General features: G+C 45.5%; 1 protein-coding gene across 1 annotated transcript in view; it reads right to left on the reverse strand.

Moving 5' to 3' along the window:
• Window positions 1–1,488: 1,488 nt before the first annotated feature.
• LOC116837379 (nuclear GTPase SLIP-GC-like) overlaps window positions 1,489–15,404 on the reverse strand; it is a 54,305-nt gene continuing 40,389 nt past the window's right edge. The window contains exons 15-17 of the mRNA XM_032801717.2: window positions 13,543–13,679; window positions 4,349–4,439; window positions 1,489–1,556 (exon numbers count right to left, since the gene is read on the reverse strand). Of these exons, the coding sequence (XP_032657608.2) occupies window positions 1,489–1,556; window positions 4,349–4,439; window positions 13,543–13,679 (296 nt within the window). The remainder of the gene's footprint in view (window positions 1,557–4,348; window positions 4,440–13,542; window positions 13,680–15,404) is intronic.

A 15,404-nucleotide genomic window follows, 5' to 3' on the forward strand; every position in this document is an offset into this window, starting at 1 on the left:
CTCCTTCTCTACCTGGCTGGTTCCTGCTGTTCTGGGACAGCCTGTACCTCTAGGTGAAGTGAATCCCCTTTTTATAGCATTATTTGCTTACTTGTTCAGCTTCTTGGTCAGGCAGTGGGAGCACTGGATACTCATGGGATAGGATGGCCAGGAGTAGGGTGACCAGACAGCAAGTGTGAAAAATCAGGACAGGGGGTGGGGGGTAATAGGATCCTATATAAGAAAAAGACCCAAAAATTGGGACTGTCCCTATAAAATCGGGATATCTGGTCACCCTAGCCAGGTGCCCAGTCCAGTCGAAAAGAGGACCTGACAGTGTCTGGTCAGATCTACTGATCAGACACCCAATGTCCGGTTACTGTGGGTGGGGGAGGTACCGGACCATCATCCGTGCCAGCCCCTACTCAGCCAGGGCCAGCTCCTAAGTGCATCAGGCTGCTGCAGCTCCCAATCCCGGCTTTGCGGATAAGAGCCCCTCCTGACCTGGGGGAGTGGAAGAGCAGCAAGTGACAGGGGAAGAAGGGGGAAATAGGAGCGAATGGGGGCAGAGCCTTGGGGAAGGAAGCATGGCAGGGGTGGGACCTCAGGGGGAAGAGGCAGAAGAGGGGAGTGGAGTGTCCAGTTTTTAAATATTACAAAGTTGGCAATCCTATCGTGGGATATAAATTCCATGTCGTCAAATGTTATATTTCTGGAGTCAGACAGATAGACAGACTCAGACAGAGGGAGCTGATGTCTCCTGCGCTCGCTTTTATTGCTCTGGCTGCAAAACTGAAGGTAACCTGAAAGTGAGGCTTTGGCACAGAACCCCCAGCACATTTCAAGGGACAGGACATCACAAGAGCTGGTAGAAACTTTTCAATCAAAACATTTTCTTGATGAAACAGAAATTTTAGCAAATAAAGTCCATTTCATGAAACATTTTTGATTTTCATGAAAACAGAGGAAAAAAACTGACTTTTTTTAAAGCAAGTAACAAAATTTGCAGATTCCCGCCCCCAAAACCTGAACACTTTAAAAAATTGCAGAAAAAATTAATTTCCTCAGTAGTTTTAGTTCTGGTTCTGTTGCTATAATGTATCCAAGTCTGCATTTGACATGTACACAATTGATTCCACCATTAGCAAGTTGGGCTTTTTGCATATTCTGTATTTTGGAATTAAAATCTATGAACAAAGTATTTTGACTAAGATGAGTATAAAAACATGGTTATCCCCTACGAGCTACTATTACAATGCATTGCAGATTCATGAAATGAGAGTGTACCTTTACTCTCTCAGCATTCCATGATGGGACATTTAACCTATATTTCATGCTCTAATTAATTACAACAACATGTGATTTAAATTCCAGATTTACAAACTATTAAACAAGAGAAAATAAGTCATTGAAATAGCTCAATTAACACCACATACAATTATAGAAAAAAGTCTCTAACAGGCTCATTAAAACACAGCTTTTATGATAGAGAATTTCTGATATCTCTTTTTAAGAACGTCTCTTTCTTTGCAGCGCTTTGTAAATCTCTTCAATTTCTTGGTATTCCTCCTGTAGGTCTGCAAAAAAGAACAGCAGATTAAAACATGGTTCTTTTTCTTTCTTTTGAACAAGAATTGTCCATTTCCCTTTATTATGTACTGAGGAAAGTGTTCTAATCTCCAACACAAACAAAGGAAAACAAGAGTTACCATTTTATGTATATAAGTATTTTGCTGGATTGGGACTTTAATACCTCATATACTCAGAATTTAAGGCCAGAAGGGACCATCATGATCATCTAGTCTGACCTCCTGCACATCGCAGGCTACAGAACCTCACTCATCCACTCCTGTGATAGACCCCTCACCTCTGGCTGAGTTACTGACATCCTCAAATCATGGTTTAAAGACTTCAAGTTACAGAGAATCCATCATTTTACTCTTGTTCAAACCACCAAGAGACCTGTGCTGCAGAGGAAGGTGAAACCCCCCAGGATCTCTGCCAGTCTGACCTGGGGGAAAATTCCTTCCTGACCCCAAATATAGAGATCAGTTAGTTCCTGAGAATGTAGGCAAGACCCGTGAGCCAGACACTTGGGAAAGAATTCTCTGTAGCGACTCAGAGCCCTTCCCCTCTAGTGTCCCGTTGCCGGCCATTGGGGATATTTGCCAATAGCAGTTGTGGATGGGCCATATGCCTGTGTAGACAACCCCCACTCTTATTAATCTATTTACTCTTGAGTTAATCGTGCTTAGCACCCACCTGGGGCTTTTCATCCATAGAGCTCAAAGTACTTTGGAAAGGTGGGTAAAGTCTCATTCCCATTTTACAGATGCAGAAACAGAGCAATTCAGTAATTTACCCAGAGCCACACAGAAGAATGCAGTAAAACCACCACCAGAGCAGATGTCCTTGTGTTTAAAGCACTGCCCTGGCACTCAGGAACTGTGGGTTTGATTCCCAACTCTATCAGCATCTCTATGAGCCCCTGGGCGAGTCGTTTATCCCAGCCACTCAAGTCAACAGAAATTGCTGTGAGTATCTAGGCTGTATGTGTGGAGGTCTTAGGTTGGGTGGCCCAGGGTGTAAGGTGGCCATGCAACACTCTCTGCAGCCTCTCCATGACTGTTGTATGGGGCAGGGGGGCCATAGCCCTCCCACTTTTTGAAAGTGGCCAGGCCACTCCCATGCACTTTTCACCAGGGCAGACCCTGCCCCCTTTCCCTCTGTAATAAAGGAAGGGGGGGAGGGTAGCTCCATTTTATGAACATCCAGCCAGCCAGTTAGCTATAAAGTCCCTCTTGGTGGCTGTTCTCTGCTTGCTTTACCTGTAAAGGGTTAACAAGCCCACAGGTAAAAGAAAAGGAGTGGGCACCTGACCTGACCTGAGCCAATGGGAGACTGAAACCTAGAAGCAATTATTTGGATAGGGAATGTTTAGTTAGACACAATCAGGTTTGTTTCTTATTTTGGCTTGTGGACTCCTCTGTGCTAACCCCTGATGCTTCTGTTTCCTTGTAACCTTTAAGCTGAACCCCCAAGAAAGCTAGTTTCGGGGCTTGATTTTTGGAATTGCTTTTTTGAAATTCTAGCAAAAGCCTAAATTCCAGATATATTTTCTTCCTTTTAATTTTTAATAAAATTTACCTTTTTAAGAACAGGACTGAATTGCTGGTGTCCTAACAGGTTTGTGCCTATGCTGTTTGATTAGCTAATTTCTTTTGTTTTCTTTCTTAGCTCTTCCTTGGGGGGAGGGGGGACGAAGGGCTTGAGGGCACTCACAGGGGGGCATTCCCGTGTGCTCCTTCCTGGGTTCAAGGGGTTTTTTTGCATTTGCATTTTTCTCCATTTACTAAGCCAAGGTCAGAGAGAAGTTGTAACCTTTGGAGTGTAATACAAGCCTGGAGTGGCCAGTATTAATTTTTAAAATCCTTGCAGGCCCCCACCTTCTGCACTCGAAGTGTTAGAGTGGGGATTCAGCCTTGACACCCTCCTCTTCCCTCCAAGGCCCCATCCCATAGCCAGGCTAATGTGGAGCCCAATCAGGGAGCCCGGGCAGTTGTGGGACTCATGGCAGACCCTTGAGCTGCCTGGGGTGTGGGGTGAGTGCAGCCCCTGGCCCGTGTTCCTGCCCCCTGGGCTCCCTGCCCAGTGCAGGGCAGGTGGAGGTGGAGCATCTGCAACAGCTGCCCATGGCTGCCCGCATGGCTCTGTCCCTGACCCAGCTCCAGCCAGCGGGGGGAGGGCTCGGAGCCACAGCCTGGCCATAGTAAGACTCATGCCATGGGCAGCTATGGGGAGCCGCAGACCTTCCACCTGCCCTGGGTGGGGGACTCACAGGGCAGGGACACAGGCAGGGGACTGCTTTCGGCCCCCAGGCCTTGCTCCATCTTCCAGCTTGACTAGGGACAGGGTCTCTGGGGGAACAGTAGAGGTTATGGGGGAAGGGGCCTTGGGGGGGAAGAGGCCTTCCCACACCTTGGGAAGGCTCTGACACTCTTGACCGGGGCCACTGAATCTGCATAAAAAGCAGCTCCTGCCCTCACAGGGACCTTCTGCATTAGAACCCTTTTTAAGGAGGGAGGGTGGAGTAGCGGTGTTCCAGCCCCACTGAGCCACCCAGCCCTTGCTGGAAGGTCACTCCTGCTTCCCCTCACACTGCAGCTCCACGAATTAAGGCAGTGTACTTCTCATACACACAGGTCAGTTCACACTCAAATGTCATGTCAGGGCCTGGTTTGGCTGCTGTCCCGTGTAGGGCAGCCTGCACGAGGGCGAATGTGCCTCTTGCAGCATTTCATACAAAGAGGACAGAGAGGGTTCTGACTGCAGCCATACCCATACCCAGGAAGAGATTTCAGACTTTTACCTGGTAGCCTCTCGGTGAGTTCTTCCCGGTGAGACAAGGCAAGTTTGAGCATGGTGGAAATGTCTGTCTGCAGCTTTGTCACAACATAGTCCTGCAGCAAACACATTGCACAGCACATGAGCATGGAAGTGGCCTCACAGCAACTCAGTCCTAACAGTCAGCTCATCTAGGGCAGAAGGAACCAGAGTCTGGACCATCTGGTGCAGCACCAGCTAAACAGTCTGTGACGTTCTAACCACAATCAACCACTCCTGTGCAATGCCACCAACTAGTCATGCAGGTACCATCTAGGGCATCATGTGAAGATTGTGGGGCTGCACAGGTATAATATGGGACTTGTTTGCCCTGCAGAGCTTTTATTGCTAGTTATCATGGGCAGGATGGAAAGAGCCCAGCTTGACCCTCAGATCCCAAGGGGAATTCACAGAACTGACAGGTGGCTTGTAAACAGAGAACATTTCATCTGGAATCACAGTACAAATGATGCTCACAAGGTCATTTTTACAGTAACTTTTCAGAGTAGAACTATCTATTAAGGTTTCATCTGAGAAAGCCAAACACAGGCTACGTCTACACTACAGGATAATTCCGAATTACATTAAACCGATTTTATAAAACAGATATTATAAATTCGATTTCACGCGGCCACATTAGGCACAGTAATTTGGTGGTGTGCGTCCATGGTCCAAGGCTAGCATCAATTTCTGGAGTGTTGCATTGTGGGTAGCTATTCCATAGCTATCCCATAGTTCCCACAGTCTCCCCTGCCCCTTGGAATTCTGGGTTGAATCATTGTCGCGGGTGGTTCTGGGTAAATGTCGTCAGTCATTCCTTCCTCCGGGAAAACAACAGCAGACAATCCTTTCGCGCCCTTTTTCCCGGATTGCCCTGGCAGACGCCATAGCACGGCAACCATGGAGCCCGTTCAGCTTTTTTTTTTTTTTACAGTCACCATATGTGTACTGGATGCCGCGGACAGAGGCGATACTCCAGCGCTACACAGCAGCATTCATTTGCTTTTGCATGATAGCAGAGATGGTTACCAGTCGTTCTGTACCGTCTACTGCTGGAGTAAACTGGCAATGAGATGACGTTATCTCTCTCCCCCTTTGTACTGTCTACTGCTATCATGAGTGCCCCTGGCTGAGATCGGCCGGGGGCGCAAAAGCAAAACTGGGAATGACTCCCGAGTCAATCCCTCCTTTATGGTTTCTAAAAATAGAGTCAGTCCTGCCTAGAATATGGGGCAAGTGTACTAGAGGACCAGTGTATCAGAGAGCACAGCTGCTCCGTGTCAGTATTCACAGGGGGTGCCCCTGCAACAACCCCACCCGTTGCTTCCCTCCTCCCCCAACCTTCCTGGGCTACCGTGGCAGTGTCCCGCCCATTTGTGTCATGAAGTATAAAGAATGCAGGAATAAGCAGAGTTTTTAGTGACATAAAATGAGGGGGAGGCAGCCTCCCGGTGCTATGACAGTCCAGGCAGGACATTAATCGGTGCAGGGGAGAGGAGCCCAGCATGCTGCTGCTATGATAGTCCAGGCAGTACAGAATCTTTTCTTTACACAGGAAAGGGAGGGGCTGATGAAGCTCAGCCCCCAGTTGCTTATGATGAAGACGGTTACCAGCCGTTCTGTACATCTACTGGGAGTGACCAGGAATCATTCCTGTTTTTTTTTAGCCAGGCGCCCCCCCGGGCTGGCCTCATCTCAGGCCAACATGTTAGATATTGAACAATTATCAAGCATTATCAAGCATGGCATCGGGTTTCATAGTACCATACCATCTACTCACGTCTGCCACCGAGAGGGGAGAGAGCGATACTTGCGCTTCAATGCTGCACCATCGCGCCATCTCACAGCATTCAGTGACATAGGTGCACTGAGAAGTCCCGAATGATTTCTTTCCTTTTCTTTTCACGTGTGGAGTGTGGGCAGTAAACTGAGAGCTATTCCCTGAACATGTCGGACAATGTGTTTGACCTACAGCTGGAGCTCAGCAGATTCAATAGTTCGGAGACATGCATCCTGGACTGTGGATAGCTGGATCCTCCAGTCCACCTCCTCCATTAGCGTCATTGGTCTCTGCTGGCCGTTACGCTTGTCACGCAGTACTGTGTACTGGAATTTTTTCAAATGCTTGCATTTTCGTCTTCCGTAACGGAGCTCTGATAGAACAGATCTGTTCCTCTACAGCATCAATCTATCTCGCCGTACCGGTCCATGCTGGAGCTCTTTTGATTTACGCGGACTGGACTGCATCGCCACCCATGCTGATCAGAGCTCCATGCTGGGCAAACAGGAAATGTAATTCAAAAGTTCGCGGGGCTTTTCCTGTTTACCTGCCCACTGCATCCGAGTTCAGATTGCTGTCCAGAGCGGTCAGTGGTGCACTGTGGGATACCTCCTGGAGGCCAATAATGTCGATTTCCGTCCACACTAACACTATTCTGAGATAATAATATCGATTTTAGCGCTAGTCCTCTCATTTTGTAGGAGTACAGAAATCGATTTAAAGAGCCCTTTAAATCGACTTAAAGAGCACTATAGTGTGGACGGGTACAGGGTTACATCGATTTAACGCTGTTAAAATCGATTTAACGGCGTAGTGTGGACCAGGCCACAGTGAAGTGCATGAAACTCGATATGTCTATGCATATCTATATCTATATATATGGGAAGTTTATAAAAATCTATATAAAACAGAACTAGGAATTGTAGAAAACTGATAAGGGAAACAAAAGAATAAAAAGCAACATCTATGGTCAGCAGAGTTAAGGAAAATAAGAAGTTTTTACAATATATTAGGAACAAATAATCCTAATAATGGTTTTCTTCATTATTGTCCATTATCAAATGGATGTATGGTATTTGACTATTACTAGATGGAAAAGATAAAATTATCAACAATAATTCAGAAAAGGCAATAGTGTTCAATAAATATCAGGCAACTAGCCAAAGATTCGGAAAGTAATTGCAAAATGTTTTTTAAGTACATCATAAGCAGGAAGCCTGCAAAACAACCAGTGGGGCCACTGGATGATCGAGATTCTAAAGGAGCACTCAAGGATGATAAGACCATTGTGAAGAAACTAAATTAATTCTTTATATTGGTCTTCATGGCTGAGGATGGGAGGGAGATTCCCAAACCTGAGCCATTCTTTTTAGGTGACAAATCTGAGGAACTGTCCCAGATTGATAAACTAAACAGTAATAAGTCACCAGGACCAGGTGGCATTCACCCAAGAGTTCTGAAGGAACTCAAATGTGAAATTGCAGAACTACTAACTGTAGTTTGTAACCTATCATTTAAATCAGCTTCTGTACCAAATGACTGGAGGATAATTAAATATGACTCCAATTTTTAAAAATGGCTCCAGAGGTGATCCCAGCAATTACAGACCAGTAACCCTGACTTCAGTACTGGAGAAACTGGTTGAACCTACAGTAAAGAACAACACTGTCAGACATATGGATGAACGTAATTTGTTGGGGAAAAGTCAACATGGTTCCTTTTTGTAAAGGGAAATCATGCCTCACCAATCTATCAGAATTCTTTGAGGGGATCAACAAGCATGTGGACAAGGGGGATCCAGTGGATACAGTGTACAAGGTCTCTCACCAAAGGCTCTTAAGCAAAGTGAACAGTCTTGGGATAAAAGGGAAGGTCCTCTCATGGACTGTTAACAAGTTAAAAGACAGGAAAACAAAGAGTAGGAATAAATGGTCCATTTTCAGAATGGAGGGAGGTAACTAGTGGTGTCCCCCAGGGGTCTGTTCTGGGCCCAGTCCTATTTAACATATTCTTAAATGATCTGGAAAAAGGCGTAAACAGTGAGGTGGCAAAATTTGCAGATGATAGAAAACTACTCAAGATAGTTAAGTTCTAAGCAGACTGCAAAGAGTTACAAAGGGATCTCACAAAACTGGGTGACTGGGCAACAAAATGGCAGATGAAATTCAATGTTGATAAATGCAAAGTAGTGCATGTTGGACTACATAATTCCAACTATACGTATAAATAATGTCTTCTAAATTAGCTGTTACCACTCAAGAAAGAGATCTTGGAGTCATTGTGGATAGTCTTCTGAATTCATCCACTCAATGTGCAGCGGCAGTCAAAAAAGTGAACAGAATGTTGGGAATCATTAAGAAAGGGATAGATATAAGACAAAAATATCATATTGCCTCTATATAAATCCATGGTACATCCCACATCTTGAATACTGTGTGCAGATGTGGTCACCCCATCTCAAAAAAAAGTATATTGGAATTGGAAAAGGTTCAGAAAAGGGCAACAAAAATTATTAGGGTATGGAACGGCTTCCGTATGAGGAGAGATTAATAAAGACTGGGACTTTTCAGCTTGGAAAAGAGACATGACTAAGGGGATATGATTGAGGTCTATAAAATCATGACTGGTGTGGAGAAAGTAAATAAGGAAGTGTTGTTATTTACTCCTTCTCATAGCACAAGAACTAGGGGTCACCAAATGAAATGAATAGGCAGCGGGTTTAAAACAAACAGAAGGAAGTATTTCTTCATACAACGAACAGTCAACCTGTGGAACTCCTTGCCAGAGGATGCTGTGAAGGCCAAGACTATAACAGGGTTCAAAAAGGAACCAGTAAATTCATGGAGGACAGGTCCATCAATGGCTATTAGCCAGGATGGGCAGGGATGGTGTCCCTGGCCTCTGTTTGCCAGAAGCTGGGAATGGGCGACAGGGGATGGATCACTTAATGATTGCCTGTTCTGTTCATTCCCTCTGACGCACCTGGCATTGGCCACTGTTGGAAGACAGGATACTGGGCTAGATGGACCTCTGGTCTGACCCAGTATGGCCGTTCTTATATTTCTGTTCTGTATTTAGGGAAAAACTCATGATCTACTCATTGTGATGGGATTCCCAGGGTACAAGCTGGAACTATGTGACCGCTGTGCTCCCTTAACCCTCCAGACTGGGCTATCTCACACAATGCTACGCCAGTGACCAGCAGCCAACCCCTCCAGGCACTGTGATCACTCAGCTATCAGGACGTAAAGACCCATACCCAGCTAAATTGCATGAAGGCTCTCCAAGCCACTGATGAATACACAGAGAGAAGCATCAGTCCATCACCCTGGCCCACAGCCTTGCTCCTCAGAATTGTATCATTTTATACTGGTCAAGGCTTGCTTGGCCAGTGCAATTACTTTAATTAGTTTGCCACTCCGACAAAATGGTAGTGGACATGTAACAGCCCTTGTTAATCTGAGCTGAGATTCCCTAAGCACTTCAACCAAAAACACACAGTTTAGGTAAAATATAAAAGATAGATTTTAAGTGATTATAAGTAGCAGGCAGAGAAATCAAAGTTAGTTACCTAAGAAATAAAAATAGAAACGCAGTCTAAACTTTAACTGTCTAAGTAAGATTTGATTCAAGCCATCTCTCACCCCAACAGACATTACATGCAGCTTACAGCTCCTCAATATGCAGACTAGACTCCCTTCCAGCCTGGCACCAATCTCCCCAGGTCAAAGTCTTTGTCTTTCAGACAAAGGTGTTGAGATGGGGAAGGGGAGAGAGGTGGTGATGTCACTGTTCTTCTTTATAGTTTCTTCCAGCAGCTAGAAAGATCCTTGCTGTGCCATGGGGTCAGGCAGCCCCCATTGGGCACGTAGTTCCCCATTGCGCACGTGCTCTCTCTGAGAAATCTCTCGGACAGCGGATTCCCTTTAATGGGCCATCAGCACATGTCTGGCTGGTCCTTTGTTGCCACTGAAAGGCTAGCTGTGGGCATCTCACAACCTCACAATACACTCAGTAACACATACAGCAATACTTCATGACTTCACATACTATGATAGCACATGCGATTCCACAGGATATTAAGGATCAAAAGATGAAGACATTTAAAATGATACCTCACAAGGCGGGCTTTGTACAAAACATATCAATCACATGACAGTAATGAATATGGGGGTTCCAGGGTGCTACTTTGAGGTACAGAGTGTCACACTCATATCATGCAATGATGATAACACTTTCCATGCCACTAGTATCTCGGGACAATGTTAAAGAGCAGCTTCTAAAATCAGACATTTATAAATCAGCAGGTCTAGATAACTTGCATTCAAAAGTATAAAAAGAGCTGGCTGAGGAACTCACTGAACAATTAGTGTTAATTTTCAATGAGTCTTGGAACACCGGGGAAGTTCCGGAAGACTGGAAGAAAGCTTATGTTGTGCCAATATTTAAAAAGGTTAAACAGGATGATCTGGGTAATTATAGGTCTGTCAGTCTGACGTCGATCCTCGGCAAGATAATGGAGTGGCTAATACAATCAACCCACGGGTGTCAAACAATTACAACCCTTATTTTATAAGGGCCACATCTTGAAATAATTTTTTTCCCTAAACCCCTTCTGCTGGGTTCCAAACAATCCCCAAAACGTGCTAATCTCATAATCAGAAGCAAAGTCCCCATGGACTAGAACACATCAATTCAAAGCAGCACCAGATCCTGCCAGAACAGTCGCAAAATCTGCAGACTATCTCCAGTGTTACGATGATCAATTCCCCGCCTCCCCAGCACACTTTTCAAGATCCAGGGGTCCTACACATGCCTATCACAACATATGATGTACCTCATCCAGTGTATCAAATGCCCCAACAACCACCATGTGGGTCAAACCAGATAATCACTACACCCTTCAGTGAACTCACACAGAAAAATGATAAGAGACAAAAACACCCTGTCACCAGTGGGGAAACACTTTTCACTAAGCGATCACTCCATATATGAGAGTCCAGTGGCACCTTTAAGACTAACAGATGTATTGGAGCATAAGCTTTCGTGGGTGAATACCCACTTCGTCAGACGTACCCATGAAAGCTTATGCTCCAATACGTCTGGGGTACAACTCTGTCGCTTTTTACAGATCCAGACTAACATGGCCACCCCTCTGATACTTGAGTCCATATCTGAATTCTCAGTCCTCTTCCTCAAAGACAACCTGCACAACACACTCAAAAGACAAGCCTGAGACCTTAAATACGTAACTCTGTTAGACACCAAAAGTCAGAGATGCTGGATTTACGGCTTATTGCAACAATCTGTAACCTACTAACCCTCTTTTGTCCTATGACTGCAGAGGTGTTACCTGCCCACTTCATTTAACGTGGTGCCACATGTTAAACTCTTAGGCTTAACCATCAGTATCACCTTGTATTTATTTGTGATGCACTAGTTACCTTTTCTAGACCTGAAGAACAGCTCTGTGAAGCTTGAAAGCTTGTCTCTCTCACCAACAGAAGCTGGTCCAATAGAACATATTACCTCACCCACCTTGTCTATATCAGGGGACAACACTGACAATGTCAACAGAACTGTTTGCATCTCATAGTTGCTTCTTGTAATATCTAGGCAGTAGCTATGCTCAGTACAATTCACAGAGACAGATAGGGCTGGTTCAACAAGCCTTCACACTCACTGTGGGCCCCAACAGTTTGCATGTGTAAAAATAAAGAGCAGCATCAAACTGCTTGTTGCATCTTCCAGTGTCCTGCAGATACTTGGAATCACCTACAGACAGATGTGCTCACAGTTACCATGGGCACAGAGCTTTAACAGGCTTGTGGAAAGTGTTGTTCATTACACTGAGCCAGGTGCTTGTTGTTCTATACAAAGAAGGTCCAAGCTGCTAGAGCATACACCTACTGTCAGGGTTCCCTCCCCACTCTGTGCTCTGGGTACAGATGTGGGGACCCGCATGAAAGATCTCCTAAGCTTATTTCTACCAGCTTAGGTTAAAAACTTTCCCAACGCACAAATTCCACCTTGTCCTTGAACAGTATGCTGCCACCACCAAGTGAAAAGAACAGGAGTAGTTGTGGCACCTTAAAGACTAACAGATTTATTTGAGCATAAGCTTTCATGGGCTACAGCCCACTTCTCCGGATGCACCCGAAGAAGTGGGCTGTAGCCCACGAAAGCTTATGCTCAAATAAATTTGTTAGTCTTTAAGGTGCCATAAGTACCCTGTTCTTTTTGCAGATACAGACTAACACGGCTGCTACTCTGAAACCACCAAGTGAGTTAGACAAAGATTCAGGAAAAGAACCACTTGGAGTTCCTGTTTCCCCGAAATATCCCCCCAAGGCCCTTCACCCCCTTTCCTGGGGAGGCTTGAGAATAATATACCAGCCAGATAGATAACAAGGTGAGCAGAGACCAGACCCTTGGGTTTTAGGACACTAAAACCCAATCAGATTCTAAAAAAACCAGACTTTATGATAAAGAAAGAAAAAGTAAAAGCAGCACCTCTGTAAAATCAAGATGGAAGATAATTTTGCAGGGCAATCAGATTCAAAACACAGAGGATTTTCCCTCCAGGTAAAACTTTAAGGTTACAAAAACAGGGATAAACCTCCCTCTTAGCACAGGGAAAATTCACAAGCTAAAACAAAAGATAATCTAACACATGTCTTTGCTATTACTTACTATTTCTGCAATACTAGATGCTTAGTCCAGATATGGCTTAGGGAGATGTATTTGCCCTGCCCTGGTTCCTTTGCTAACACCCAGAAAATAAAACAAAGACACAAACAAAAAACTTTCCTCACAGATTTGAAAGTATCTTCTCCCTTTATCGGTCCTTTTGGTCAGGTGCCAACCAGGTATCTGAGCTTCTTAACCCTTTACAGGTAAAAGAGGAATTAACACTTTACAGAGTAAAGAGGGATTTTATGCTACCCTTAACTGTACGTTTATGACACCTACTGTCAGGAAAATGGTGCAGTCGCTGCTCTTTCTTGCTACACCTTCGAGTTCCATGCAGTTCACTCTAGAGAGATCATTTACACTCTGATCCTCTGCTGTCTCTCTTGTCTTACACTTGGACTGTAAGCTCTCTGGGGCAGGATCTGTCATTTGGTTCTGTGTTTATACTGCACCCAACATGGTGGGGTCTGGCCATGACCAGTGCTCCTTAGCGCCATGGTAACACAAATAATAAACATCAATGATTCTGCAAACACGCTCACACTTACTTTAAAACCCATTTGTGGTTCCACTGAAGTCAATGGTCGCGTTCAGTTAGGCACATGTGTGTTTGCAAGATCAGATCTTTAAAGGATGCCTTGCAAATCCAGACAGCACCACCCAAACCCCAAAATATAGCCCCATAGAGCAGGGGGAGCATCCCTCACCTTCAGTTCCTGGAGCTGCATCTTCAACTTCTCCTTTGCCTTCTCAAACATTCCATCCTTTGCCTTTTTATCAATGTTCTCCCTGAGGATATTTTGCATCCTCTGGCAGGATCGCGGCCCCTGGATCTTAGCCGCCTCTGCTGGAAAGATGGGAGCAGTCACAGCTCTAGACAAGACGGGGAAGGATTTGGGGCAGAGAGGGTGGCAGGTACTGGGTTTAGGTGAAGAAAAGAACGGCAGCCAACAGCACTGATGGCACCGCTCAAAGGGACATCTAGCTGCTTCTTCTAGTGACAGTGACCTTAGTGCTGGAGAAAGGAGCCATCCTGGCTGCCCCAGAGAATGACACTCCCTCATATTCCTCAATGCAAATGACCCCTCCATGCCCACATGTGCCCCAGCCCAGAGTGGGAGGGACCTCACTGCCTCAGGGCCTCACAACAAAAGACAGTAACTACAGGGGTGTGATGGACCCAGACTAAGAAAGAGCCTAGTCTGTGAAAGAAGCTTATTGGAACATCTCTGAGGATGAGATTTACCTGCATTCAGTTTCTTACTGTATTAGGCTTAGACGGGCATGTTTTGTTCTCTCTTGCTTGGTAACTTACTTCGTTCTGTCTGTTATTTCTTGGAACCACTTAACTCCTACTTTTTATATTTAATACAATCGTTTTTACCTATTAGTTAACCAAGAGCAAGCAATTAATTCTTGGGGTAGCAAACAGCTGTGTATATCTCTCTCTATCAGTGTTATAGAGGGTGAGCAATTTATGAGTTTACCCTGTATAAGATTTATACAGAGTAAAACGGATTTCTTTGGGTTTGGATCCCATTGGGAACTGAGTATCTGGGTGTTGGAGACAGGAGCACTTCTTAAGCTGTTTTCAGTTAAGTCTGCAGCTTTTGGGGGACGTGGTTCAGATCTGGGTCTGTGTTTGTAGCCGGCTAGCATGTGTGGCACAACCAGGCAGGGCACTGAAGTCCCAAGCTGGCAGGGAAAACGGGCTCAGAGGTAGTCCCAGCATATCAGGTGGCAGTTTCCAAGGGGGTTTCTGTGCCCCAATCCGTCACACGGCACTAGTACATGTCCACAATAGTCTGAACGCATACCTCTAGCAGATTGCGTGTCCACAGGCATCACCTCTAGGGACGCTGTCAGAAGCCTTCTCTAAGTCTGCTAACACTAAATGCAACTCCTTGTGTTTTGCCCTGTACTTCTCCGTCAGTATTTGGGCTGCAGACACTGTGTGGATCATTGACCTTCCTGGCACAAACCTAGATTAGTTGTCACTTACTTGATGCTCCAGTTCCTCACAGTCTTTTCTCGATAATTTTTTCCAGTCATTTCATCATGTGACTCGTTTATTTGATGGGTCAGTGTGTCGGTGCAAGGGTTCCCCCTCTGGCACCTGAGTTCACTCAGCCTGGCAAGGCTGTTAGTCTATTCCTGGTGCCTAGAAATCTGAAAACTCTCTCAGCCCTGAAGTTCACCAGGGGGTCGGTAGAGGAACCCAGGCCCGCTCACTCCACTGGGTTCCAGCTCAGGGCCTCAAGCTAGATAAACTGGATCAGCATTCGTCAACTCCAGCTGTGCCTTGGACTCCTCCTTGCTTTCCCTTGGGTTTCTGCAGGCTCTTCAGCCTGATGCTCTGGTCGTCTCTTTCTAGGGTATTGTCCCTGGTGGCTCTTCACCAGCCTGCCAGCACAAATTCCCTTCTCCAGCCTGCTCACTCCTCTGGCAGGTGCCACACCCCTCTGCTTCTCGGCCCTTTGATACTCCCAGCTGTGGTAAGACTGCCAATCAGCAGTGCCTGTGCTAAACCTTTGATTGCTGGGCCAGCATGGGATAGAAACATCCCATG

Source organism: Chelonoidis abingdonii, chromosome 3 (assembly GCF_003597395.2).
Source record: "Chelonoidis abingdonii isolate Lonesome George chromosome 3, CheloAbing_2.0, whole genome shotgun sequence".
In the NCBI taxonomy this organism is placed as follows: Eukaryota; Metazoa; Chordata; order Testudines; family Testudinidae; genus Chelonoidis; species Chelonoidis abingdonii.